This window comes from Lichenostomus cassidix, chromosome 18, assembly GCF_008360975.1.
Source record: "Lichenostomus cassidix isolate B80296 chromosome 18, HeHo_3.0, whole genome shotgun sequence".
NCBI lineage: Eukaryota > Metazoa > Chordata > Aves > Passeriformes > Meliphagidae > Lichenostomus > Lichenostomus cassidix.
In genome coordinates this window covers 244689-270688 of record NC_139498.1, presented here as the reverse complement: position 1 = coordinate 270688, position 26000 = coordinate 244689, and the positions used below count along the sequence as shown (strand labels likewise).

Here is a 26000-nt window from a genome sequence, read left to right as displayed (position 1 = left end):
GACTAACACTGGGAAAAACAGTGATTCCAGAAAGAATCAGACCTAGAGCTACAATGTTTCTTCCCTCCTTGCTGCTTTTATCTTTTTCATATCCACCCAGGTCCCTTCAGCCAAAGAACTCTTACAGTCTTTGGTTCTTAGTCAGATATTTTTTCTTTTTCCTTTGTTTGAACAAGTTAAATGACTTCTCAAAAATTAAAAAGCAGCAAGATGGCAGCAGAGCCTGGAACAGAAGCCAGAAATCTGACCTGCTCCTCTCTTCTCCCTCCTAACGATTCAGCCTTTCCCTGCACACGTCACACTGCCATGATGGGGAGTGGTCATTAAGTCAAGAACAAGGTGAGCATAGAAGTTCCAAGAGAGCTGCCATGTCCTGGTGCCACAATGCTGCTGTGCAGTAGGGGCCACCTGTCCCTCACCCTTTTCTGCTGTGCCTGCTTCAATGGCCAGAATAGGAAGCAGAAGGCATTTTGATCTCTGCTCAGGTGCCCAGGTGTACTCACTGGAGCCCTCTCTTCTCCTATCCTTGTTCCCATTACAGTCAATAGCAAAACTCCTGTTGAACACAAAAGGAAAAGCTGGAACTCTTGCAGAAAACTTGAGGGAACTCTTGCAGAAAACCCTACTGTCACACTGTGCAGGACCACTTGCAGCCTGCAGGCAGAGTGCGACAGCTCAGATGTGCATATCAGGTAAAGACTCCAGTGCAGCAAGTTTCCCCTGAGCTGAATCAATGGTTTAAAAGCAAGTTCTCTGTTGCTCTAATCAATACTACTTAACAAAACTGTTCTGCCACTTCTCAAAGCTCTATACAGATATTTATCTGTGCCTTTGCCATCTGCAGGATCTTCCAGGGAGGTAACAAGAGCACCAGGCCCTGAACAGGGTCCTCAACACTCTGGTAATGTCTGAGATTTATCCTGGGCTCACAGGGCTGTGATCTCACTGAATGGTGACATCCCACTGGAGCCAAGGGTATCTTGTTTTTTGTATGAAGAGTGTCTAAGCCTGGTTACAAAAATGATGGATCTAAATGACACAGTGGTACCTTTAACACAGAAGGCCAGCATCTCCTGGGGGAAAGGGAGCAAAGTACCTAATGCCTTGAAAATATACATCTCATTTTATACAAGAAAAGGGTTGCTCCCAGGCAGGCACCAGCAAACTTTGGTTTAAGTTATATGTATTTCCACTGTTTAGATCTTTTTCATGTTACCATAGCAATTTCCCAGGTACAGCAGAGAAAAACACTGATGGTGAGATGTAGTAATGACAGAACAGTCTCATAAATAAGAATTTAAAGTTGGACTGGAAAGAAGTGCTAGAAACGATACTGCAGGAAACAGTCCTCTCCTGGTATCTTAATTAGTTTGTTTCCTTTGAATTTCTCTCCAAAGATAAATTTCCCTCCTGCACAATACATTCAGCACTGCAACTTCTCATAATGGGAAACTGCTGCATGTAACTGAGTTCTTCTATTACCTTCCTCAAGTCTTTTGAAGGCACTGGGCATGGTCAGCACTCATTCTGATCCCACATGCTCACAGAACGTAAGGAGTTAAATTAGGAACAACCAGCAAAGGTCAAACTGAGATCACAGAGACGAGTCAAAACATCCAAGTGCCCTTTCACAGAGGGATGGGAAGAAGCATTGGCTGGCACACAGTCAACATCATGAGGTGGCACCTGACATTTCCACACAAAGCACTAGGTCTTATTTTTCAAAGGAAGCTTTTGTAAGAACACAGCAAAGTTTATCCTGGACTCTGAAGTGACTGCTCTGATTCACAGCTGTTCTTAAAAGACTTCCCAGGAGCAATCCCATTCACTTCTCTTCCCCATCATGCTAAGAGCTTTGAGGACTCCACAGTCAATAAGAACCCATAAAATATAATTACCCTTTGCCAGTGCTGAATGTGTCATTCTTGAAATGACAATTTCATTGATTTATTAATGACTTTCTCCATCCCTGGGACCAAACAAATGGGACTGAACATCAATGCAAGTCATTAGTTATGGCAGTGATACAAATGTGTGGGTTTCAGATATCAACGTCTGCTTTCCATGAAAACGGAAGGGCAGAATTTACGACTTTGCTTTTTCAGCCCTCGACAAAGCTCCCTCCATCAGCACCAACATGCAGCCTGTACATTTTTGGAATCTTTCTAAAGGCACAGCCAGCCAAGCCTTAGCAACTGCTGCCTTTTCAAACACCTTCCGGCTGCCACTTGCTCTTCAAAAAAAGGCCGAGTGCACTAAATTAAGAGCAGTCCACATTACCATTTAAAAGCCTCAGCTGGAAGCAGGATAACAATAGAGCCATGGTATTGTGTTTTCCTCTCCTTTGAAAATGAGAGGAGAATGATGGGTGTCCACTAAAAACATTATCACGTTTCCGAGATTTATCTGTTTTCCTCACAAGAAAGGAGCTTAACATAGAGAAGTTAGAAATAACGGAACATTTAGCTTAACTCCAGGTACTGCAGATAAATGACAGGGTTTATTGTTCCAGTGGGACTCTCCATTGTTTTGAAGACTGCGTAGCTACAGGACATGGAATCCATCATGATGAGTACCCCGCTCACCACCTTCCGTTGTTCCACTCTGAGCAGCCAGAGGTGAAATAAACCTGAGAGGTTTTTCAGCTAGTGAGTGTGAAGAATGCCAGAGAACTGCCTGCTACAAAGGTGACCTGACACAGGTTAGGAAAACATGCCACAGGAAGGCATTTAAATGCCCGAAGACTGTCCACGTGCAGGTGTTTCTCCTCCAATGCATCCTAAAGCAATCTGTAGTTATAGAAGTGATATAGTAAAACACCACTACCATCAAAAGAAAGCCCAAATACAAATTAACTAACGTTAGTTATAATCAAGTGTTTCTTCCTTTGACAAGCCCAGTTTTCCCCATATCCCCAGTGATGGAAAGTTCCACTTGTTTTTTAGAACCAGCCTCATGTCTAAGCCCAGGAGTCCCCACTTGCAGAATCAAACCTATATAAAATTGGCACTTTGGAGGGATTCAGCATGCAGAGTACAGATGTTGCCACATTCAGAAGTTTCTTCTAAAAACTTTTTCCTACTCTTCCCTTGAGTGGAGTCTGTTTTTATCCAGAGATCTGGGGCACATCTTGTGCTCCAGGATAATTACACACCAAGGAAGTTACTCCATGGCAGGGAAGAGACATCAGCATGTCTTCCATCAGAGACATGGAAAAAGGAAAAGATCAGCTTGATCTTTCTGGTGTTTCATGGAAGAACATTGACTGATGGAAATACAGTCTTTCTATTTAAGAACAAGGAGTCCTTATGCAGTTTCAAACTCTGCACTACTGCTAAAAGGCTTGTTGCTATAATTTTTCAATGACAGAGTTAAAGAAAATTGCAATTATCTGCCAGGAAGGTGTGAAGATAATGATCTGAGAAACTGCTCAGAGAGGGTAGAGTGTTTTGTACAGGGATGAACTTTCCAGTGACACTTATCACCATGGCATCACAGACCACACAATTAAGTCCATTTGAATTTAGTGAGGACTAGCACAGCTGAGAAGAACAGAGTTAGAATTCTCACGCCTTGTATATTCTTCCCAAGTCTGCAACATACCTCCCATGGGATGAAGGAGGATTCATTTTGCTGGGCACCTTCATTGTGCATTTTGCATTTTGCATGAGATGGACTGTTCTCAGTCCATCTGGTCAGTCAAGATTTTCAGCTCTTCAGGAACATTGGTGTTTGCACAGTGTGTACAAATTGGGAGTTCAAGCTTGACTCAGGCTTCTATGCATTATCTCAGTCCTTACAGAAGGGACAACATTGATAAGTGATGACATGTCACAGGCTCAGGGAATTTAACTGACTTTTCCAACCACAGCTAGGAAGTCTAGCCCAAACACACCCTGTAGTTTTTTAATACCAGTCTAGCATCTTTGCAGGTTTGTTCTACCACCTGCACAGCTCCTTTAGTGGAACACTGGGCATTGACCTGATTTTAAGAAGTGCATAGTAAGAGGAAAGCATGGTCCCAACTCTGCTGGGGAGAAGAGCAGCATCTGTTAAGTTCCTTATGTTGCCTTGTCCCTTCAGAGAGCTGCGAAGGTTTGTGCCTCATTGCCCAACACTACACAACATCTTCAGAATTTTATACACAATTTATAATTGAGTTTTAAAAATTTCTTTCTGAGCTAATTCTGTCACTTCTTCTCTCTCTCTCTAGGGAACCTGAACTGTGGGGAATCTCCAGTTTGTAAGTACTCACCCTGCATGCATGAATATGTAGGTTAGGTACCTCCAAGCCTGGGCACGAAGCTGGGGATGGTACAGTAATGCATTCTTCAGGTACAAGGGGTGACTGACTTGCAGAACAAATCTGTCTAAGACCACTCCATTGTAAAGAAAAAAGGCAACCTAGAAGAGCAGGGAGATTCATTGGTTAGCAAATGCCTTTTCTCACCAAAAAGTACCTTGTACCGCAAAATCATGGAGAAAAAAGCCATGTATACAATAATTTTTCTCCCATTTGATAGTTTCACATAGCTTGAAAATTCCCCGTTTTGAGGAGCCTGCAATGCATTGGTACAAGTGTATACATGGCTTTCTGTAACACAGCAGCCCCTGAGTCAGAGGAACTTGCTCCCAGGCAGCACCCTACCATCAGTGCCATATCAAATCATCCTCTGTACTTACTTGAGCACATTACTCAGCAACCATGCAAAGATGTCATTTGGGCAACACATGTTCAGGTCAGAACACCTTTTTCTTTCCACTCACAGAACAGAGGTAGCTGTATAGGAATTTCTCTTCTAGTTACATTGACTTAGCAGGCTCTCTTGAACTGTCCAGTTTTCACTCCTCAAAAAGTTTAGCTCTAGTTTCCCAAATTGTGTAGTCTCATTTACAAATGGTTCCAATGACAGCATCACAGTCTCCACTTACACACACCCCAACAGGCAACCAAAATGGCCATCAATTTCACATCTGTCCTTGTCCAGGTCTGAACCCTGTCTAACCCTTGCCGGTGTCCCAGCAGAGCCTTTGGCAGTGTGGGGAGGTTCCCAGGGAGGTCATGAGGGCACTTGCCTCTACAATAGTGATGGTGATCATGAACCAGGGCGGGGGGCAGCAGGTGTAGCTGTCGTAGTACCACTTGCGGTCAATCTCCCGCGGCAGGGTCTCATAGGCCACGTGCCGAATCAGCCTCTGCGAGAGGCTCAGCCCCGTCTCCTCCAGCAGGGCCTTGCTGCATAGCCTCCTGTTCCCCTGCAGGATGGCTTGGCGGAAGCTGTTCGACCTTTTGTTGCTCATCTGGGTAAAAGGGAAAGGAAGAAACCATAAGGACAAAGCAAGGCCTGGCACAATCATCAGGGAGAAGAGTGCCAGTTTGGGAGCACCAGATCCAGGCAGGCAGTAGAGCCACCACCACCAGGCTGAGCTTTAGGAACCAAGTCTCAGGACAGTCACAGGGTGACCTACTTGGAGTGCAAGGAAAACCAGTACCAGGGTCTGCCATTATGATGCCAATAAATGAGGTCAGGGCAGAACTCTGGCAAGGCAGAGCAGAGGCTGCTGATGCACCTGGCTGAGCTCTATGCCCATTCTCCAGCCTTCCATGCACTTTCTTCACAATGGGTTATCACAATCCATATTCCTGTGTCCTCCTTCCCTCAGCTCCCCCTGCTCTATCACACTACCCTGCATTCTTGGGGCAGAAAATTTCTCAGATGTAACAGCAGGTACGTTCATAGGACATCTAACCCTTGTGGCAGGAGCTAGCAAAGAAAATCACCTCTTTATGTAAAACAAAACTGCCTAAGCAACAGCAACAAACAACAAATTAATCGGCTGTACAGGCTGTTTTAGGTCCTGTAAGCTTGCAAGTCTTTCCAAGGCTTCTTTTATAAGTTATTCTCAGAGGGTCAGGCTCTGAGATGGCACAGGCTTACGGCTAATTTGTATATGCATTATTACCTTACATGCATAGATTTAGCTGTCTATCTTTTTGAGCATACACTTTCCCAGTCTGAATGCATAATTAAAACAATAGCATTTGCAATTTAGGCAGATGGAATTTTAGGCTTAGCCTGCTGGAGGTGGGGGAACAAACCAGGTCTGAAAGAGCTTGCTCCAAGATTCAGATAATTGTTCATTAGCCCTGATGTCAAACAAAACTGCTGCATTAGAGCCACTGTCTGTACTGGCTGAATCTTTGGCAGGAAGCTCCAAAGGCTCACTGTGTACACAGGATGCTGCAGGGGGATCTTCTACTGTAACAGACAGCAAAGCAAACATGACAGCCAGGTCCCTCTTCTGAGAGAACTGCTAACTGCTCTCAAACCACCAGCACCTCCAGCCTCCCAGAACCAAACAAGAGATGGCACTCAACAGCATTGACTTCCAGTTGTCTTGGACCACGCTGGTTTTGGCTGATATGCCAAAGCCAGCAAAGCCCAGAGCTTGTGCTCTCAGTACCCAGGCAGACAGAGAATTGCTCCAAGCTGAACCAAGCTGCTTAAACACAGTTTAATTATCACTGTAGGGAGCCACCTCCTGTTAATCACTGGAGGAAGGCAAGGGGCCATCTGAGGTGACGGCACTGCACCCACTCTGTCCATCCCTCCTTAGCCTTCATTTGCAGCCTGTCCCTCCAACACAGATGAACACTGGCAGGCAATTGGTGTTCTTATATTTTTCTTTAAACTGGGGAAAATTTTTTTGTTTTGGTTCTCTTTCAGTTGTTTTAGTGAGGAAATGTTTTACCATAACAATTCTCTCAATTCTGGTGTTTCTCCTTTGCTCTCTCTTTCATGACATGCTGAAAAGACCGATAAGATGTGGATGAGTGGATGTACTGAGCCCTTGCTAAAATTAAGCCTCTCAGGAAGAAGGCACCCTGCTGGTCCCCACCTGCACTCATTGCCCATGGCACCAAGGAGGAGATGATCTCCAAATGGACAGCATAGCCAACTGCCTGGGCTCAAGCAAGCACAGCAGTCTTGGCCCTACTTACATAAACCCACAGGCCTTTGGACCAAGCTAGGAGGAGATGGGCATTAAGAAAGACAGAGGATTAAATCATTATTGCTGCTCTCACCAACTCATGATGAGAAGTCTATTTTGTTCCTCAGACTTTGGAAGACTTTGGAAGACTCAAATCTTCCCAAACAACGTCTTGCATATGGTCACAATTTGCTGACTTGATTTTGGAATTACATAATATTGGTATTTATGAGCCAAGTATTTAATCATCAGCTGAAAGAACACAAGGCCCATTGTTGGCCTGCACATTATTATGGCTCCAAAAGCTAAGGGCAGCCCATCCCACTTCCCTTCATGCAATCAATCTGGGACTTTTTTAATGAGCATGATATTAAAGCTGCAAGCAGATGGATACAGCAAACAGTATGTGGAGAGAGAAGGTAGCAGTGGGGAACAACACATTCCCTTAGTCCTTCATGCCCGCACAATATTATTATGCAGAGAGAAATAAATTTTCCTTGCAAAACAGCTAAGCTGAGCTGACTTGTATCAGGTGCTACCACCTCTGACCTTTCATATCACCATACCAAAACAGACCAAGGTTTGGTGCTACAGCTCTGCTCAAAGGCTGGGTTTGATACCTCTGTGGAAAAGGAAAATGTTTTCCTGCTTAAATCTGAACCTGTCTTTAACATTGAAAACATCAACAACATTTTAACATTGAAAACATCAACATTTAGGATGAGTCCTTACTGCCTAGTGTAGTGATAAACTTTGACGAAGCACAAATCCTGCTTTTGCTTGCCACACATGGCACTCTAGAACCACTGTGGGATAATCTGCAACTTGCAAGGGAAGCTGTCCATTCCCACTGGCAGACCAATTTTTCTGTGTTTTTTGGCTATCTATACTATTGTGGCTACCTCAAATAATCAATAGCCAAGTCATGCAATATTTCCCCCATCTCCAGTTTCATGGCTTGTATGGGGCACAGTGTCCTTTTCATGGTTTTATTCAGCCTCACTCAGGTTTTGAAAAACATGGATTTCTGCCCATTACATATTGGCACCTTTGAGACTGGTCCCGAGCTATTTTTAAACACATACAGCTCTGTGACAGGCAATGCATTCAGCTCTCCAGCTCTGATCCTCCAAGACACAGAACACTAAATCAGAAGTTAGCACAAGCTTTTTAAAAGCCTCTGCCAGCTCCAGTTTTATAACCCACTTTACTTACAAATGGAACCTCTCCAATCAATTTTGCTTTCAAGATTCACATTTATTTCCTTCCCTCTGCCCACACTTCTACAAAATGCTAATGTGGGTTGAGACAGCTTTTCCCAAAATGCGTATCTCAGCATCAAGTTCATTTGTCACAGATGTTCACATCCTCTGAGCCAACCTGGTAGCGCTTTCCCAAACAGTATCAAAGGGAAATAAACCCGAAAACCAATATTCTGATTTGGTCTGGCCAAACAGTGATTTACTCTGGGGATTCAAAGAAAGAGGCAGCAGAGAGAAAATAAATTATCCCTGCTCAAGGTTTTGCCTGACTCCTGTTAAATGTGCCGGGCTTAGGCCTTTCAGCACTTTCAATAGAAAAGGTAAACCACTTTCAAATGTCAAGGTTACTTCCAAGAACATTGCTTGCAGGACAAGACTAAAATTGTGGTTCAAATAACATTATGTCAAAACATAGCAAGTTGGAAACTTCAACCCCCCAATACCTGTTCCATTTTCTATCGACACTGGGAAGGATTCCACAAATTAAATTAATCCAGATCCAATATTCTGAAGCAATTTTAAAAAAGCCCAACTTTATAACATTTCTTATTCATGTGTGTATTTTAGATATGTACACAATTAAAACAACCATTTAAATTGATACTGTACTCCTCAAGTTTCAACTGTATGTGATGAAAAACAGTTGATGTTAGGGATGGGAATTTCTATGCTAAGTTCCACTTTAATTGGCATAATGGTTATTTGCCAGACTAGTTCACTTGGAAGGATGTTCTCTCTTCTGCTGCTACTTGCAACCAATATCTAAATAGATTAGTTTTAACTGTCCTTGAATGGAGTGCATCTTAATGAATCTTTCTATCCTGCATTACAAACTCCTACAAGTCTAGGCAAGTGTTAAAACTAGAGTGTGATACATTGTTTTTCTATATTCTTCCTCTAGGATGAGGCATACAGTAAGTTCCTATAGACTCATGAAGCTGTAAAATGCAAGTCAAACCCTCCATTTAACCAGCTCATTTCCCACTTATAACATTCCAGGATCCACTTTGGACTTGTTTTTGTTTGTGGACTGTAACACAATCCCAAAGTATTTTATTCCTTCAGCCAGTCCCACTCTCTCTTCCAACACCTACAGAGATCCCATGCCCAGGGCAGAAGACCTGACATCTAAATCTCAACCTTTGTATTTCTACAGCATCCACTGGCACAGACATACTGTAAGACTCTGGTTAGGCACTTTATCTCCTTCACACCCCACCCCCCCCATATTTTATCTTATTTTTAAGACTCCAGCAATATTTTGACACAGTAATTGCTCCTTTGAACATCCTTCTGAACAGCACATAGCACAAGACACTTTCCATTAACACCTAATCATGTTCCAGCCTCTGTCATGAAGTAAGAAACTCCTGAAAAAATCATCCTCTCACCTTCTCTGGTGGCCAGCAGACCTGTGTACCTGGCACTTCCGAGGGGGAAGAGCAGAGGCTGCAGATTTCTCAGCCTGCCTCTCCAGTTTTATTTCTTTACTTGAAAAGGCAGGATTTGCAATCTGGGAGCACACTGAGCAAGTCAGAGAGGGAATCACAAAAACGGAAGGAAATCCTTCCCTGAAGGGTAAAGTGTGCTGGCACCAGAAATGTATTGGTTAGGGTGACCAGATTATTGTTACACAGTGCTTCAAAAATGTGTGTTGTTCATTGAAAATCAGGTAGAATTAGCCTGTCCCTAGAAGCCAGCAAGGCCAGGGAAAGCAAACAAGGTGGTAATTCTTGATCTGGAAAACAAAGGGTGTGCATTTAATTAGCTAATATATTTTGTTCATTACTGAGATACTACATCAGCTTCAAGTTACTACAAAGCTACAGCTAAACATTTCTGTTGGAAGCAGCAGTGATTTGGTTTTCCCAAGTCACATGAACTGTCTTAGAGCTTACTACTTACTGCAAGCTCTATTATAGTTCACAGGATATTGTGTGAAGTAACCCAGGACAGCCAACAGCAAACGCTGTTCAGCAAGAATCTCAGCAAATAACATCTCAAGTATAATTACCTCCTGGCTTGTCTCTTCTCTAAAAGAAGCGAAGTTAGTTAAACACTTTGGTTCATCATGTCCTCCTGTGGCCCATGCTGTTTATAGCCAGAATTTTCAATGTGCATCTCTTTTCACAATGCTGCAAAGCAACCAGACAGCAGAGACGCACAAGATGCCTCCACTCGTACAGGAAACGCTTTTGTTGCTCTGCACTGTCTCAGACACAGCATAAAAAACCCCATCTGAAACTGCTTTCTGCCATTACTGCAAGCCACAGTGCAGAAACAGAAATGGATATGATTGCAGCATTGTTTTACAACTACATGAGATGAATTTTATACACACAGAGGAGAGGTAATTTCCAATGAGTTGCCTATTTGATTTTTTTTCAGCCTTTTCTGTTTGCAGATCACACAGGGAGTTTTCATCTTCCCTGAATTTATTCACTACTCAATATATTTCCTGACTGATTTCCGGGGTGTATTCTCATATTGTAAAACTTTCAATTTAATAAATTTAAGTTGCTATGCTGAATTGAGAACAGACATATGTATGGATGTTATTATTAAGGTGAGAAGTCCTATAATTACATTTTTGGTGCATCTAGAAGTTCACAAAGCATTTTGGACGTCAGAGGATAACACAGCTTTGGTCAATAGCAGTCCTTTAACTGGCAATCACAGTGTTTGAGAGCAGCGAGAGTTCTTGGAGCTCATCATGATGCTGGAGAAAAAGAAAACCATGCATACAGAGAGCCATGATTGCAAAAGCTCTGGTTTAGTAAAAGATCAGCCTTCCCATCCCCACACCCAGCACCATCATTTTTGGCAGCATGACGATTCTTGCCAAGCTACTGAAACAGACAAACTAACCTAAGTGTAAAGCAGAGAGGGCTAACGATCATCAAGCACAAACATGCACTTCACCACCACCACACAGACGATTGACAGCTATGAAGTGAAGGAAATCCCTAATTTCACAGTGATTCTGTATCAACTGTGCTGTTTCTTTCCATTAGGATGTTCAAAAGAAAGCTCAAAAGAGAGAGAAAAGAGAAGGAGCCCTAAAAAAAGCTTGGGTGCTGGAAATCAATAGAAACTAGAGGAGAAGCGAGAAGAGAGATGTCATTTGTAAGTAGTTTAATGTTCTGGCATTTGCATTGCCTATTGATTAGAAAGTACAAAAAATGCAGACGAGGATAGGGGGACTGATGACAGAAAAATCAATGGCTTATTTACGGGAGTCATTCAATAGTAGTGAAGGAAATTTGCCATTTTGCAGGAATCACATCAGGTGGGTATGAGCTGGCATGATCTCCTATTTCCAAAGGAGGAGAATGTGCAAGCACTTCACCTCCCACCTATCTCTCATTAGCTTGTGCTGCTCCTGAGCCCTATGGAGCAAGGAGAGAGCAAAAAGCCCAGTTCTAGTCGTCAGCCTGTTGCCAATGTGTTGGCTGGCCCCAGGCCATCATTTCCGTAAAAGAAATTCGATGATACCTCTTCCTGCTGCCTAAGTGTGCCTAAGTGTGCCTAAGTCCAATTAGTGAATGCTGGCATTGTACTTTGAATATCCCCAACTGTGGAACAAGCAGCTGTTACTATAAATACTCTGATGAGCATCAAGAACCATGTGTTTGTTATGCTGGAGCTGAGGAAAACCTCACACTGTGTGATCAGTTTAAGAGTTGCTGAAGTTATTTTACTGTGTACCTACACACAGGCAAGGGGCCAACAAGACAGCCTGGTTAGATACAGCAGGTTCATGTCATTCCATCACAGCAACTTCACCTTCACATTGCCCACAGCCTGATAGAGGTTGTGATCTGGGCCCTTGACAGCTGGGCCATGTTATCATACCTTTCTGATTAATATGAAAGCAGGATATATGGAAGTCACTTTGTTTCTAAACCAAGAACACATGCAGGAGTGACCATGACAAACAGAAGGATCAAACCCTCACGTTGTCTGCAGGAACACATGGGGATGCAAACTACTATACTCTGCATCAAGGACACATCCAGCTTTCCAGAGAAACCTCAGAGAGGTCACCAACTTCCACTGCTCTTTGACTTTGTCACCAACGCTTATCTTAATATTGCACTAAATCTGCTGGGATTCAGGTGTGCAATGAAAGAGCAAGAACGAGGTAAAGCCCCTGATTGGCCACTTGCAAAGACATCTTGCAAACAGCACTTCTAAGCCTTCCTGGACATCTGACAACCTGTCTACTGTTGTGTTGATTCAACCAACTGCCTTGACAAGAAACAGAGCAATCCCTTCACTAATTGACTCATTAGTAGATGGAAAGGCATCCAGATCATGACTCACGCACTCTGAGACACCTCACCTGGGATAAAAGGAATGTGACCTAGAAACACTTTATCCCTGTTACTGTTGATGCTTACAGCAGTGCAATGTGACTCCACCCAGCATGTCAACACAACATTATCTATATATTTTTGTCTGGAAGTGGTGAAATCTCTAGATAAAACAGGAGACATCCAGACTGACAGACCTCTGCTTACAAACAAATGGCTCCTTTTGGCAGCTAGCAACTGATACTGAGAACAAAAACCTCTAAACTAGCAGCAGCCATTGCTTCATGATCTTATTACCGCTCCCACAGTTCCTTCCCGTGCAAATTTGTTTCCCTGGAAAAATCAGAAGCAATTCCACTCTTGCTGAAGCATTCAGACACCACTGAATGCTTCAGAAAGTCCAAGCACAATGTGATGCAGGGACACAGCAAACACTGACGTTGATAGAGGACGCGAAAGAGAGAGAGACACTGTCCCTCGACAGTCCATGTTTTAAGCAGAGCCAAGGACTGACAGGCCCTGCCAGCCAGAGCACTCACCAGGTTGACGAAGTCCTGGTAGCAGATCCTCCCCTCAGAGTTGCTATCTGCCAGGGCTAGCAGGACCTCCAGCTTGTGGGGGTCCAGCTCCGAGCCGTATCTCTGGAGAAGGGAGCGAAACTTCTCAGTGCTGATGTAGCCAGTGTTGTCAGGATCAAACTGGGATAGGAGGGGAAAGTGCCACAATTAACCATTCCACATTACACACAACTACCCTCCTATGCATTCATAACCCACTGCAGACCCACAGGGACCCAGGGGATGCTCTAGGCTTTGGTGACACTGCCCTGCAATCCCCCAGGGACTGCAAAGCACCCTGCTGCAGAGACAGGTGAGCTCAGGCACCATCATGCACACCATCATCCCATCTCCACCCAAGCTTCAGCTACATCAGCTCCCTTCACCTTCCTTCCCCCTGCACCATCATTTCTCTTGTCTATTTTTTATGTCTCTCTCAATGTGGAACATCAAGCAGACCAGAGATGCATTTTGTGAGATAAAATGCACTGGAAACAGTTTTATTCCTCTATTTCCTAGTACAATTGCACCACAGGAATATGCCATCCCTCCTCAAGCCCTTTCCGTGCTCAGTGTTTCTGACAGTCACCTTTCCAGATCACCTCTACAGGTGCCTTAACTATATTAAGTGCTTTCACTGCTGAAGAGCTATTTTAAGACAGTTGGGAAAGAAAGTCTTTGGACAGGGAGCAAAGCAGATGAACACTATATCAAACTAAAAGTGACAAGGCAGCAACATTCCATTTTGAGGGTGTAAACCTGAGTTATTAGAAGGAAAGTCCCAGGTGAGACCTGCAGTGAATCCCACTCTGACCAAAACCAGCATTGTTTTCCCTCAGCCTAAGTGGTTAATCTCCTAAAAATGCCACTGCTGGGAAGAGACACCTTTACAAGGCTGTCCAAATTTATGACTGTTCCAGTGGTCTCTAGCCTGCACTGCGCTCCCCAGGGCACTCTGTGAGGGGCTGCCAGCTCACAATGCACAGCCCCAGCCCTGACAAAGCCAGTGCTGGCACCACGCCAAGCATGTTTCTTATGTGCTTGGAAAGCAGTGGCTGCAAGCTGCCAGACCAGCCTTGGGGCAGTCTGATTTCCACCAGTTCTGTTGCTGGGAGATTTTGCCTTTGATTTCCCAAACTTGGCTGTAAGGACTCTGGTGCTTCCTGGCCTCCTTTTGTCAATAATGATATCAAGCTTGTTGGCTGGATTGAATGGCTGTCAGGGGGCAGCGTGGTCAGGACGGAGTCCTTTCAGGGAAACATTTGGGACATAATAGGCCCTTGGCAGAGCCAAAAAGGTCCTGACAGTCCTTGCTCTTTTCCTAATGGAGAACAAAAGTTGAACAGGCGCTGGGCCTTCAATCAGACATGGTGGAGTAAAGGCTGCCTTGGCAAGGGAGGAGGTGGGAAGGATGTGGCAGAGGATGCAGCCTGCCAGCAGTACGGCTGGCACAGCTCTGCAGTGAGCAGAACAGCTACAAAACAGACCAGCCTCAGGCATGGGCAGATTGTTTAGAGGCTGCAGTGCCCATGTGCGAGGATCTGGCTCCATCTCCTTCTTGCCCGAGCACCTTTGTCCTGCTGCTCCTGAGGACTCTGCTCTCCCCAGCTGCCTGGCTGAGGAGAAGCTGTCTAACCTGAGGTGGGGAGGTCACAGCTGCTCTCTGGAGTAGGCCTGTCTGCCTTTTGTCTAAGCAGTAGCCCTTCTGTGAGGAAGCTGCTGGGGCAAGTGGATTACACAAAACAAGATAAACCAAATGACCTATGGACAGTCAGAGCTGGGCACTCTCTGCTGCTCTCTGCCAAAGGTTGTCCTGCCCTTGTGAGGTGGCCTGGATGTACTGCCCTGACAGCTGGCACTCAGAGCCAAAGGTGGATTTCATCAGCTGTTTACCATTAAACAAAGGCTTAATATAAATCCCTGGAGAAATTTAGCTCCCCTACTCTGGCCCACTCTGATGATTTGACTTAACAGATCAAACTCTAAAAACAGCCCCAAAAGTCAGGGCTTCTGCGCACAGGCTCAGCTCTGATGCATTTTGGCTCTTGCTGTGACTCTCAGGCCAGCCTGTTTGTGGTGCCCAATCCCAGACGCACATACCCAGGAAATAAAGTATTATTAGCACAATACCTGAGATGACCTCTCAAGGGGAATTCGCAGGAGCTGGCACATGACTCATTCAGCAAATGGATCTAAGACCTGCAACCCCATAGATACTGCTCTGCACCTCCTTGTTTCCCAAAAACATTTGACCTAACCAACATCTTACTTAAATACACCACTTTTACTATATCTTCATATTTAAGATGTCAGAACCTAGCTTGTCTAGACAAAACTAATTGCACCTTGAAGGCTTAGGTACCTCTCTACTTGAGGGCCTGGGTCAGTACCCAAAGTGTGGGACTCTCCCCATGCCATGTGCTCATTGTTTGGCTTTGTAGGAAAGACCAACGGCCACAGCCCCAGGGAACATGGCTATTCCTTCAAAGGGCAGACAAGATACAGAGCTAAAGCACACAGGCCCCCAGAGCACAAAAGAACTGCTGAGATCACAAACCACTTTTCCCAGACTTTGTTCTGCTTTAAAACACTCCAAAAAGAAACATTCTGTAACCAAGAACAGAAATTACACAACAGTTTCAGAGCTTCAAACCAGCCCACAAGGACACACTAATGACTTCAGGCTCACTGGTGCTAGAGCCGACACATCCTGTCACTCAGGATGTTGCTGTTACTAGCTGCTGGCTTTCCAATGGCACAGCTGAAGTTGTAGCTGTCTGGTGGCTACAAGTCAATCTGCTCAAAGGATGCTTCTTTCTCAAGCCAATAGGCACCTCCTTCAGCTCACTGTCTTGCTGCTTATTCCACAAAAATCAAAGCAGTGGCAGAAGATAGCTGGTGTTTTCTGTAGTGTAATTGGGCTATGAAGTCTCTTCTTCTCCGCCACATTATTATATATAATTATTTTTTGGCACTATGTTAATGATACTAATTATAAATAGATTTGAAGTAAAATAATGTATCTGAACAACAGGAGTGTTAAGAGGTGAGCAATGAACAACTGCCATCTGAACTAAAATACCTCAGAGCAGGGCCAAAGCACAGCTTCCACAACTTGGAGCAGAAAATGTTTTACCGTCAGCCCCAGCTATAAGAAAGTCCTCTTATCTATGTTTAAACAATTTTTAATTGTATAATAATTCTTCTGTATAAAAAGCATACAAAAATCTCATGTGTCACCACTCAAAATCCACACCAATATTTCAAACCCTGTTGCTGATATCACAGCTATCCACAAAAAATTAATGGGTTGAGCATGTCCTGCATACCCTGTGTCCCTACACATGGCAAATCACAGAATCACAGAATGTGCTGAGTTGGAATGGACCCATCAGGATCATCAAGTCCAACTCCTGGTCCTATGCAGGACATCCTAAGAATCCCATAATGTGCCCAAGAGCATTGTCCAAACACTTCTTGAACTCAGACAGGCCTGGTGCTGTGACCACTGCCCTGGGGAGCCTGTTCCAGTGCACAGCCACCCTTTGATATCCAACCTAAACCTCTCCCTGACTCAGCTCCAGCTGTTTCCTTGAGTCCTGTCGCTGGTCATATGTGCGAAGACCTGCCCCTTCACTGCCACTCAGGAGAATGTCAAAGACCACAGTGAGGTCTCCCCTAGTCTCCTCCAGGCTGAATACACCAAGTGACTTCAGTCACTCCTCATACAGCTTCTCCTCCAGACCCTGCACCATCCTCACAGCCTCCTTTGAACACCCTCTAATAGTTCCATGTCTTTTTTATAATGTAATGCCCAAAACTGCACACAGCACTCAAGGTGAGGCTGCAGCAGTGCAAAAAACATGTGACAGCAGACTCAAAACACTCGGGTCCATCAATTATAAAAGAGGCAACTGACCTTTGCTAGCCGCTTCATGCATTTATCCATGACAATCTCCTTCCAGGCCAATTGTCCCACGAGCCCAGCCGAGCACCAGAGTCTCACCTGAGGACAGACAGTGCCTGGAGGCAGCAGCAGGGCTGTGCTGAGCCTGGATCCAGCCCCACTGGGAGCAAAGCTCCCACAGCACAGGCACCATGGAGCCTTCCCTCAGCACAGTTCCTTCTGCCTGCCCACGCACTTGGGCAGATAAGTGCTCAGGGTTGAGGAAGCCGTTTGCCCCCCTTCGTTCCCCCAGACAATAGGACACTAACAGCAATTTCATGCAAGGTTTCCTCCACATTTCAATGACAATCACCCTTAACTCCCTTGATCCTCAAACAGGCTCTTAAGCAAAATTGTAAATATGTTAATGACCGTAGCAGCCATCTGACCCAGGATCTTAATTCCCTGGCCCAAAACAAGCTGTTTTTCTCCTGTTTCTTCCTAATATTAGAGGAGACAGGCCACAAACTAAAGGTCCCACAGCAACACTACAGGACAAAAGTAAGGCAAGGGGGCCTCACAAACTGTGATGAAAATAGGAAATTTGGTTGAGGAAAGAAAATGAAATCTCAAATTGTTCCTCGTCTTTAATTAAAGACACATCAGCCATGGTTGAGTGAGCAAGTAGGGTGGAGGCTGGTGCTGCAGACAGACAATGGGTATCTTGGGAAAACTCAGACATTTCACAGAATGCAGCCAGCTGCTCCTCTCCCTATGGCAAACAGCCCTCTGGGGCATCGGAACAGCTGAAGAGTCAACCGCTGAACCGAACACAACAGGAGGATCCTTGGCTGGCTTTAGGACTGCAGGAACAGAGTTTGCTACCACCCACAATTTACTCATTGAAGGGCTTTGTCTCAGCATCACCCAAGCCACAAGTTGTCTTTGCAAGTTTCCAAGCAACTTCATCTAACTTGGAAATTGGCCTTGAGTTGGACTAGTTCCTTAAAATGTGAATCATTCTAAGGTCCAGTGGTGTCTTCACTTCTGGAAGAGACTGGCCTGGCAGCGTCAGGCCTCCAGGCACTGACCCCAGCTCTGCTCCAGACTCGGGCATACTGGAAAGAAATTGCCCTGAGCTTTAGGATCCACTCCTATTACATAGAAATGAGAACTCCTGACTCATTTCCCGCCAGAAAGGAATCTCAATGGTTGGCCTGTTTCTTATTTACATGTAGACCCTTTTCCACTATAAAGGGGGAGTCAATTGCATGCGACATCTTTTCATCTCCAAGGATTTCAGAAACCACTCTGAGCTTTGCTAGATGGAACTCAGACTGTTAGGTGGCACAGTCTCTGCAATCTAGGAATGCTTAATGCTGCTGCTCTCTCTTCCAATGGTGAGAAGTGCACATGAGAGGAGAAAGGATCTAGCAGAAAGGCCAGTCAAAGGTAAATGCATAACCCTCCACCTTCAAATCCAGCTTCCGACCATTTAAAGTCACCTCATCTGAGCTGCCTAAACATGTGTGGTAAAACATTAGTGCTGGCTCCAGTGACGCACACTTGCCTTCCTTGTAAATAATGAATTTACTCACCACTGCCCAGACAATATAAAGTGATTAAGGGCTGTCCAGCAGTACTTTTAGGGCATGTTAGATTACTTTGACCTGAGATGAACCCGAGGGCTGGAAACATCACCCAGCTCTCAAAAACCAGATTGCTTTTAAGAACAGAGGATATTCCCTCACCAAGCAGAGTGCTCCCAGACAGACCTGCTCCCAGGAAAGCTGCAGTGAGACCCCAGAGCTGCCCAGCTCAGCACTCACCTATGCCAGGAGGCATTCCACAGCAGAGGGCCTGTCACCTGGATTTGGGTGTGTCTCTCTGCATGCAGCACATGGCAAAGTGAAGATGGAGGGGGCTGGTATAAGATTCCCTTTTCCCTGAAGAGCAGAGTAGCCTGAAAGACCAGATTCATGAGCTAGTTGGCCAATCTACAGAGGCACTTCAGTTCCAATTTACTTCTCCTACTGTCTTAGGCATAAAGACAAGGAAGGGACATAAATTATTACCATCTGTTGTTACCTTCTGCAGAAGCACTTCATCTAAACAGACAGTGGAAGGCACAGATTCAACAAGAATGGGAGAATCAAAAGATTCAGGAGTGTGCCACTGCTCAGTCCTGAGGCAAATAGTAAAGATGGCTTGGGACCAGATTTGATTCTTGGTATTGCCAAGATTCCTGGGGTGAGCCCAGGTGACTTGTGTGCTGCTGTGACCTCCCCATCTACAGGACACAAGCATCACAGCTGTGTCCGTGTGATCCAGCACAGTGAGAGATATGCAGCACTCACAGTGTGGCTAGATGATGGCTACAATGGCAAAGGGCAATTGCCAAGCCACCAGGCCAAGCAGTGCAGGGACACTGAACAGAGCTGGCCTTCTGAGGACATTTCAGATACAGAAACCAATCAAATTCTCCAAAGCCAATGAGAGCTGATCAACATGCTGAACTCCTTGACTCTACAGAGGTCACACCCCTGGTCCGTAACCATTATAGGCCAAGCAAATCCTACATTCGGAAACCTCGGGAATTTCTGACCCACAGCTCGCTGGGGAAGTATATCATACTCAGACAGATACCCAAATTCATGTTGCTGTCTCTGTGCTCACTTTTCATGCAACTCTCTTCCTTATCATTCCTCTGCCCATGAGTTTCTTGCTGCAAGTCCTTGCTAAGACACTAAGAGAGGACAGAGCTGAGATTCACTCACCCACTGAGTGGGCATTCAGTCCTCAGCCACCTCAACATCCCACTACTCTGAGTGATCCCACTGCCTCTCTCCATATCAGCCTCCTGGCAGAACATTTCCCAAAATCAGCCTCCAGTCTCAGCTGGGCAATTACACACAGTGTTCAAGCCACCTGAAACTGAATTATTCAAAGTATACCACTGTGCTGGCTTTGAAACCAAAGCTGCTCCCCAAAAGGAAGCCAGGATAAATAGAAGTTCCATTACCAGCAGCACTGACAGGGAAGGAGATGCAGCACTGAAAGTAAGGGAGATAATTACATGGTTAACGTGACAGCATGGGTGGCAGGAGATGCCCTCCATTACGCCACAAGGCTTAATGCAAAGAGACATTTTTATAGACTGAGCCTTCAGCTCTGCTTCTTCCTGTTTTTTTATTTATGTCAGTGCATTAAGACTAATGGAAAGAAGCTGAGGCACTCTAAAAAGTCACAAGTGGGTTTTTTAAAGTGAAAATATTATTTTTAATCTTGATCCAGCACTGGCCACTTTGCACATTTCTCCATGAGTAGTTGTCCTCAGCTGCAGTAACAGGCTGGGCAAGCTTATGACCCAGACGGGCGAGTCACATTATCTGACAGCACCAGCCCAGCTCTGGTGCTTTCTCTCATTTCTGACATTGTGAAGCCAACAAGGGACCACCTAGTGATTGTTGTGACCAAACTCACCTGAACAGTTAAAATCTTTCCTTAATTCCTGAGGCAAGAGGTTTAACGCTTGGCAGAACTGCTTGTCAGCACTGGCCCCAATATTAAAAATGTGCAAATGCCCAATCTCTTGCTCTCCCTTTTGAATTCCTCTGGTTTTCAGGCCCCCACAATCTCCTGATGCAATGAGTTCTGCAGTCTAGATAAAATAAACCCCACTTTTCATCTGGATGGTGTCAGGCATTAAATATCAAAAGCTGAAAACTGCAATATCCATGGTATCATAAGACACGTGAGATTCTCATTTACCACCACAAAACCAATAATTATTGTTTATGTGGTTTTAGAAATGCGTGAATGGAAAAATCTCAAAATTCTGTATTAATATTAATTACATCTCTCAAGGCTTCTACTTCATGAGGGGACATAATATGTACATTTCTTCGTTCAGATCCAAAATGCAACACACTCTGCTGAGATGCTGCATTGATTTGGACTACATAACTCAACAGGAGACATAAGCATGCACAGTCAGTTTCACAGCTGGGAGACAGACAGGTTCTAACCACTATTGCTACAAAGAAAATAATAATAAAAACCAAAGCAAACCAGAAACTGACACACAACAGTGAGAAGAGCTGTTCGGTGGGGACTGTATTTCACTCCCAGTTCCTGCAGGGGGTTCCCTGCTTACCCCCAGGTCAACTAATCATACATAAAATTCCTGTAAAATTCACTGTTATGGGTAATGTCTCCTGGCACAGCTGCATCTATGCTGGTACAGATGAGGTAGATGTCTTCTCGTTCAAAACAGGTTTTTGGTCTGATATTATATGGAAGAAGTTGCATAGGTGATACCGGTGTGAAAGAGTCAGGGAAGTTGAAATGTTTCTGTTCTGTATGCGGGCAAAAGCCCAATGAATTATCTCTCACACGGTGATGATGATGCACTTCCTGTCCCAGAAGTAAACCTGGAGAATGTGACACAGCTGCTGCTGAAGTTAGTTTTGAATCAGCAGGTCAAGGTAACTTTCACCCAAAAATCTAAAAAGTCATTACAAATACTGATTTTCTGCAAGTCTTGGAACACTGGAAGAACATCAAGATCTGCTTGCTACCTTTCTTCCAGTTTTGAATCAGCAATGCAGCCCTTCCAACCATGGCTCCAAAACTCCTATGCAATCACAGTGACAGGCACCCACCCTGCTCCCTAAACTGCCAGGCAAGAATTTAATGGGATATAGCAGGCCTTGTTGGTCTAACAGCAACCCACAGCAAAGGAACAGGTGACTGATTAACACATACTTGAAGGGGGACTGGTCTAATATCAGTCAGAATTGGCCATGGAAAACAGATTATGTCCAGATGAGATATTATCTGGATGAGAATACAAACTTGGTGCAGATCATAAGACAAGGTCGCTGGTATGACTGACTTCTGCAGGGCTTCTGACATCACCAGACAACCCTGAGTCTGAGGATTTACTGTGACACAAACTCAGGCTGTCACACATTCAACCTGATGAAATCTGGCTATTTGACAGGCCTCAAAAATAAATGTAAACCAGAGAGCCACCATCACATGTCAATGGCACTAATGGGGTCCCGTGAGAATTCGTTCTTCCTCCTAAAGAATTCTCATTAGTGACTTTGGAGCAAACTTAGGAAAAGTCTGCATCATGCTCACAGATGAGTTAAAGCGGCATAAGCATAAGCCGGGTCTTTTGGTAAATCTGGGTGCTTGCAAGCAATACATCTTACATTAAAAATAAACAGAAAGCCATGTGGACAGGAGCCATACAGGGTGGGGAATGCCATCTTCAGCAAGAGCCACTCCCCGGGGGAAAACCCCCTTGTTTGTTACAGAGAGTGCTCTCAAGGTAACACTGCCTGCAAAAAAGGAAACATGACCTGCAGGTTTGTAAATTAGGTGATATTACTTCTTTGGCACTTTTTACTGGTACGGTCTGACTGGGTGCACTGACAGGCACAATTCATTACCTTATGAAAGGGAAGGTTAAGCAATGACTTGATGGCTGTCCAGAGGAACAGAAATATTGCAGTACAGGATTCTCCACCAAGATAAAGGTATGATCACATCTAGGGGCTCGAAGTCAAACTGGACAGCTTTAGGCTAGAGTAAGTTAATTACTTTTACAATTAACAAGTAAACGCCTCACTAACTTCACCAGAAATCCCACTTTGAGACAGTTAGCAGGGGAAAGGGTCCTTCTCACAGAACTGGCAAGTCCCCCCAGAGCCTGGCCCTGCCAGGCTCTATCAGGGGCTCCTTTTACCCTCATGAGACAGCAGTGGATGGTCCTTTCACAGCCTCCCACACAACTGAGAGCTCATCCTGTCAGTCCAACTTGCATATACTCACAGAGCCCCTCTTTTTGCCTGTCTCCACCTCATTTCTGCCTCCTTTTCCCAGCTGATCAGATTTCCCACATGCACAGGGTTCACATAAGCTTTCATAGCACCTGCTTCCTCCGACTAGCCTGTCCACTCTTCCCAAGCTCTAATACTCCCTTTTTATTTGACCAGACTGGCTTGAGTGCAGTTTAACACTTCAAAGCTGAAGCCCCCCATGGGCACCCACAGATCAGTAGACTTCCCACTTCATCTTCCTGCCACAGTGCAGCAGAGACCTGCTCCTTCAATAGCATGGGGTGATGTCTGCATGCTGCTGGCACTGTGGGAGCTGCAGGGAACCAGGTGCTCAGCAAGCTGGGGAATCTTTGGCAGAAACTGTGGTCCATGTTTCCTGTGTCTGCATCACAAGCACAGGGTCATGGCTGCATTGATATCCACAAACAACAAGCCCTCCCTAATGCAAACAACAAGCTCTATTTCCTGGGTAACATTTAAAACACACATTTAAGCAGAGATGGCTTGACAAAACTGATACAGCCTCCATCTAGATGATTTAAAAGAAGGAAGGAGAGAAGATGCAACAACAATAATTACAGAGCCAGATAATTAAGAGAACTCATGTTGTGTTCCTCAGGAATGAGGAAATCCAAACAACCTCCTGAGGAGTGACTTGGGAGCTGCAACTGCTGCAAACAAAGGGGAAAACAAGCCAGGACGGAGAGACAGAAAGACCAGACTGAACAGGAAGATCTGGAAATTGCAATACTCTTCCTGTGTTATGCTGCATCTCCAGGAAGTGGGGGAAAAGAAATCTTCTCACCTGCAGGATAACTAGAGAGAAAAATCCACCCAAAACTGTCCCACCACGCTTCCACCGAGGATTAATTAGCACATCAGCTGCGGACAACTTCTAGCAGAGCATCCTCCTAGAGCACACTGCAGATTGCTGAGCTTTGGATGGTCACAGAGATGGGAGTGCAAAGACACAAAAGGAGGACTGCGGGAGGGGCAGGAGGGGAGGGCAGCCTAGACTGGCTGAGGGGAAGCCCAGATGAATGCAGAAAGGAAAGCAGGGAGGTGAATGAGCAATAGGTGATGAATGGTAGGGAGGGCATGGAAGTTTTACACAGGGCAGAGAGCAAGGACAGACCTTGAATGGGGAAGACTGAAAGATGCCGCTTGAATGGAAGGGGAAAGAGGGAGGGGAAATCAAGGCAGGGAGAGGGCTGAGCAAGACAAAGTGAAATAGCGCAGACGGAACAGCTTCCCGCATGGACTTGACAAGACCTTAGAGAGACAGAAAAGTAACACAGCATGAACTTTAATCCAGGAGCAGAAAAGCTGCCTCGAACAGACAGTGCTACTCCATCGTCTGTCCCTGTGTAATCCCTCCACCACTGGGCACCTCCTTTGCTCCCAGCCAACAAATTCTCATGAACCCAGAGCAAATCAAACAGCAGCCACCAAAGGTCAGACTGCCCCCATCAAAGGGAGCTGTAGCAAAACTAAACCAGTGACATGGAAACGGCCGATAGGATAAAGCACCAGGATAATTACAAGCAGCAGCCCAAGAGATGCAAATGTAACACAGCTCCAAGGGTGGGACAAGATGCAGTTTATATGCATGATACTGATTATCAGCAGTGTTATTTGCAGGGCTTTTCTTTCACTTATAAAGACAGGATGAATTTTTTCAAAACAAAACTATCTCAAGCAAAGAGATTTTCTGAGATTTCAGTCATGCCAAGACTTACCTGAGAATTTGCCTTTATTGTTTAGAAGTTCCTTTGGATTCTACAAGGCCAAAGCACTGGACATTGCCATTTTCAAAATGTTTCCTTAAAAACTGTCATTTATATTCCTATTCAGAGTGCCCAGATGGTTCAGCTCAAATAAAATTAAATATTTTGCTTCAAAAGAAACAAACAGTGTTTTCCCCAGCCTTTTGGTGGACTTCAAACAAAACTCTATACCATTATTCATCTACCTCCTCCCTTTGCACAGCTGGGGAAAAAATGCATTTTAAAAGGGTACATCTTATTACTTGAACCTCACTGGCAGTGCTGAAAACTAGATCCACTCCCATCCTTTTTGGATGGCCAATGTCTCTGTTTTCCTTCTAGGTTTATCAGTCACCCCTGCATGAACCTGCACCAAAGCTGTTTTCCCAGTGCAAAGCAAAAGACGCAGTAACTCAGCTTAAAAGGGATAGCATAAGCCCTTGAATCATACTACTTCACTTCATATTTGTTAGGAAAAACCATTTAAATACTAATTCAGTGTCCAGAACACATATTTTGCTTGCTCATAAATAGACTCCATTAACACATAAGCTCAAATGAAAGGTCATAGAAATGCAGTAGGAGGTAGGACACTCCCTGCAAAAACAAACACAATGGAGAGAATCCAAATTTAAATCTAAGACTTGACCCTACTTTGCCTTTTCAACACATCAGGAAAGTCAAACATACAAACTGGCTTTTAAAGCATTGCTAGAGGAACCATGAGGGACCCAACGGTGCCTCAACTTGAGACTCTGTTCTGCCCCTTTTTTTTTTTTAATGTTTATTGCACCAAACAAACATACAATACCAATGTGGGCAATTTCAGGCAAAAAATGTCAGTGTCCTGGAGTCAAAGCAAAAGCAGCATCGCATCTGAGAAAACACATAAGAATTTCTTTCCCTGCTCCATGTTCGGCCAAGGAAAGAACAAAGGAATTCCTGAGAAATCTGGGCTAGATCATCAAACCCTCTCAGAGAGGTCCAAAAATATAAGCACGGAGATTTGGGATCTGGTTGTTAGCAATCAGGTCTCTTGGACATAGTGCATTTCGAAATGGTAATTTGTGCTCTTTATGATTCACAGTGGTACCACCTCATAAAGAGTTCCACTTTTGAACTGGGAGACAGGCAAAGTAGTTCACCCAAGTAATTACCAAATTACAAACTGCCAAAGCAATTTGCAGAGAGAGAAAGTAACTCACCCAAGGATGCATGAGACTTAAAATACTACTGTAGCTGAAATGAGCTGCCTGTGCTCCAGCTACCTCCATGACACACTCCTGTATTGCCACCTAGTAACTAACTAATAAAAATCAAAAATTGCCAAATACTAGAGGGAGGATTTTGAAGGAGGGGGTAAGGTGG

General features: G+C 44.7%; 1 protein-coding gene across 4 annotated transcripts in view; it reads right to left on the bottom strand.

Moving 5' to 3' along the window:
- The window catches only part of RHBDL3 (rhomboid like 3), a 60141-nt gene that overhangs the window by 11736 nt on the left and 22405 nt on the right, over window positions 1-26000 (bottom strand). For 3 of the 4 annotated variants that reach the window (XM_085077301.1, XM_085077302.1, XM_085077303.1), the window contains 3 exons: window positions 13111-13269; window positions 5077-5301; window positions 4256-4404 (listed from right to left, as the gene is read on the bottom strand). In XM_085077301.1, coding sequence (XP_084933427.1) covers window positions 4256-4404; window positions 5077-5301; window positions 13111-13269 — 533 coding nt within the window. The remainder of the gene's footprint in view (window positions 1-4255; window positions 4405-5076; window positions 5302-13110; window positions 13270-26000) is intronic. The other variant, XM_085077304.1, reaches the window with a different exon arrangement.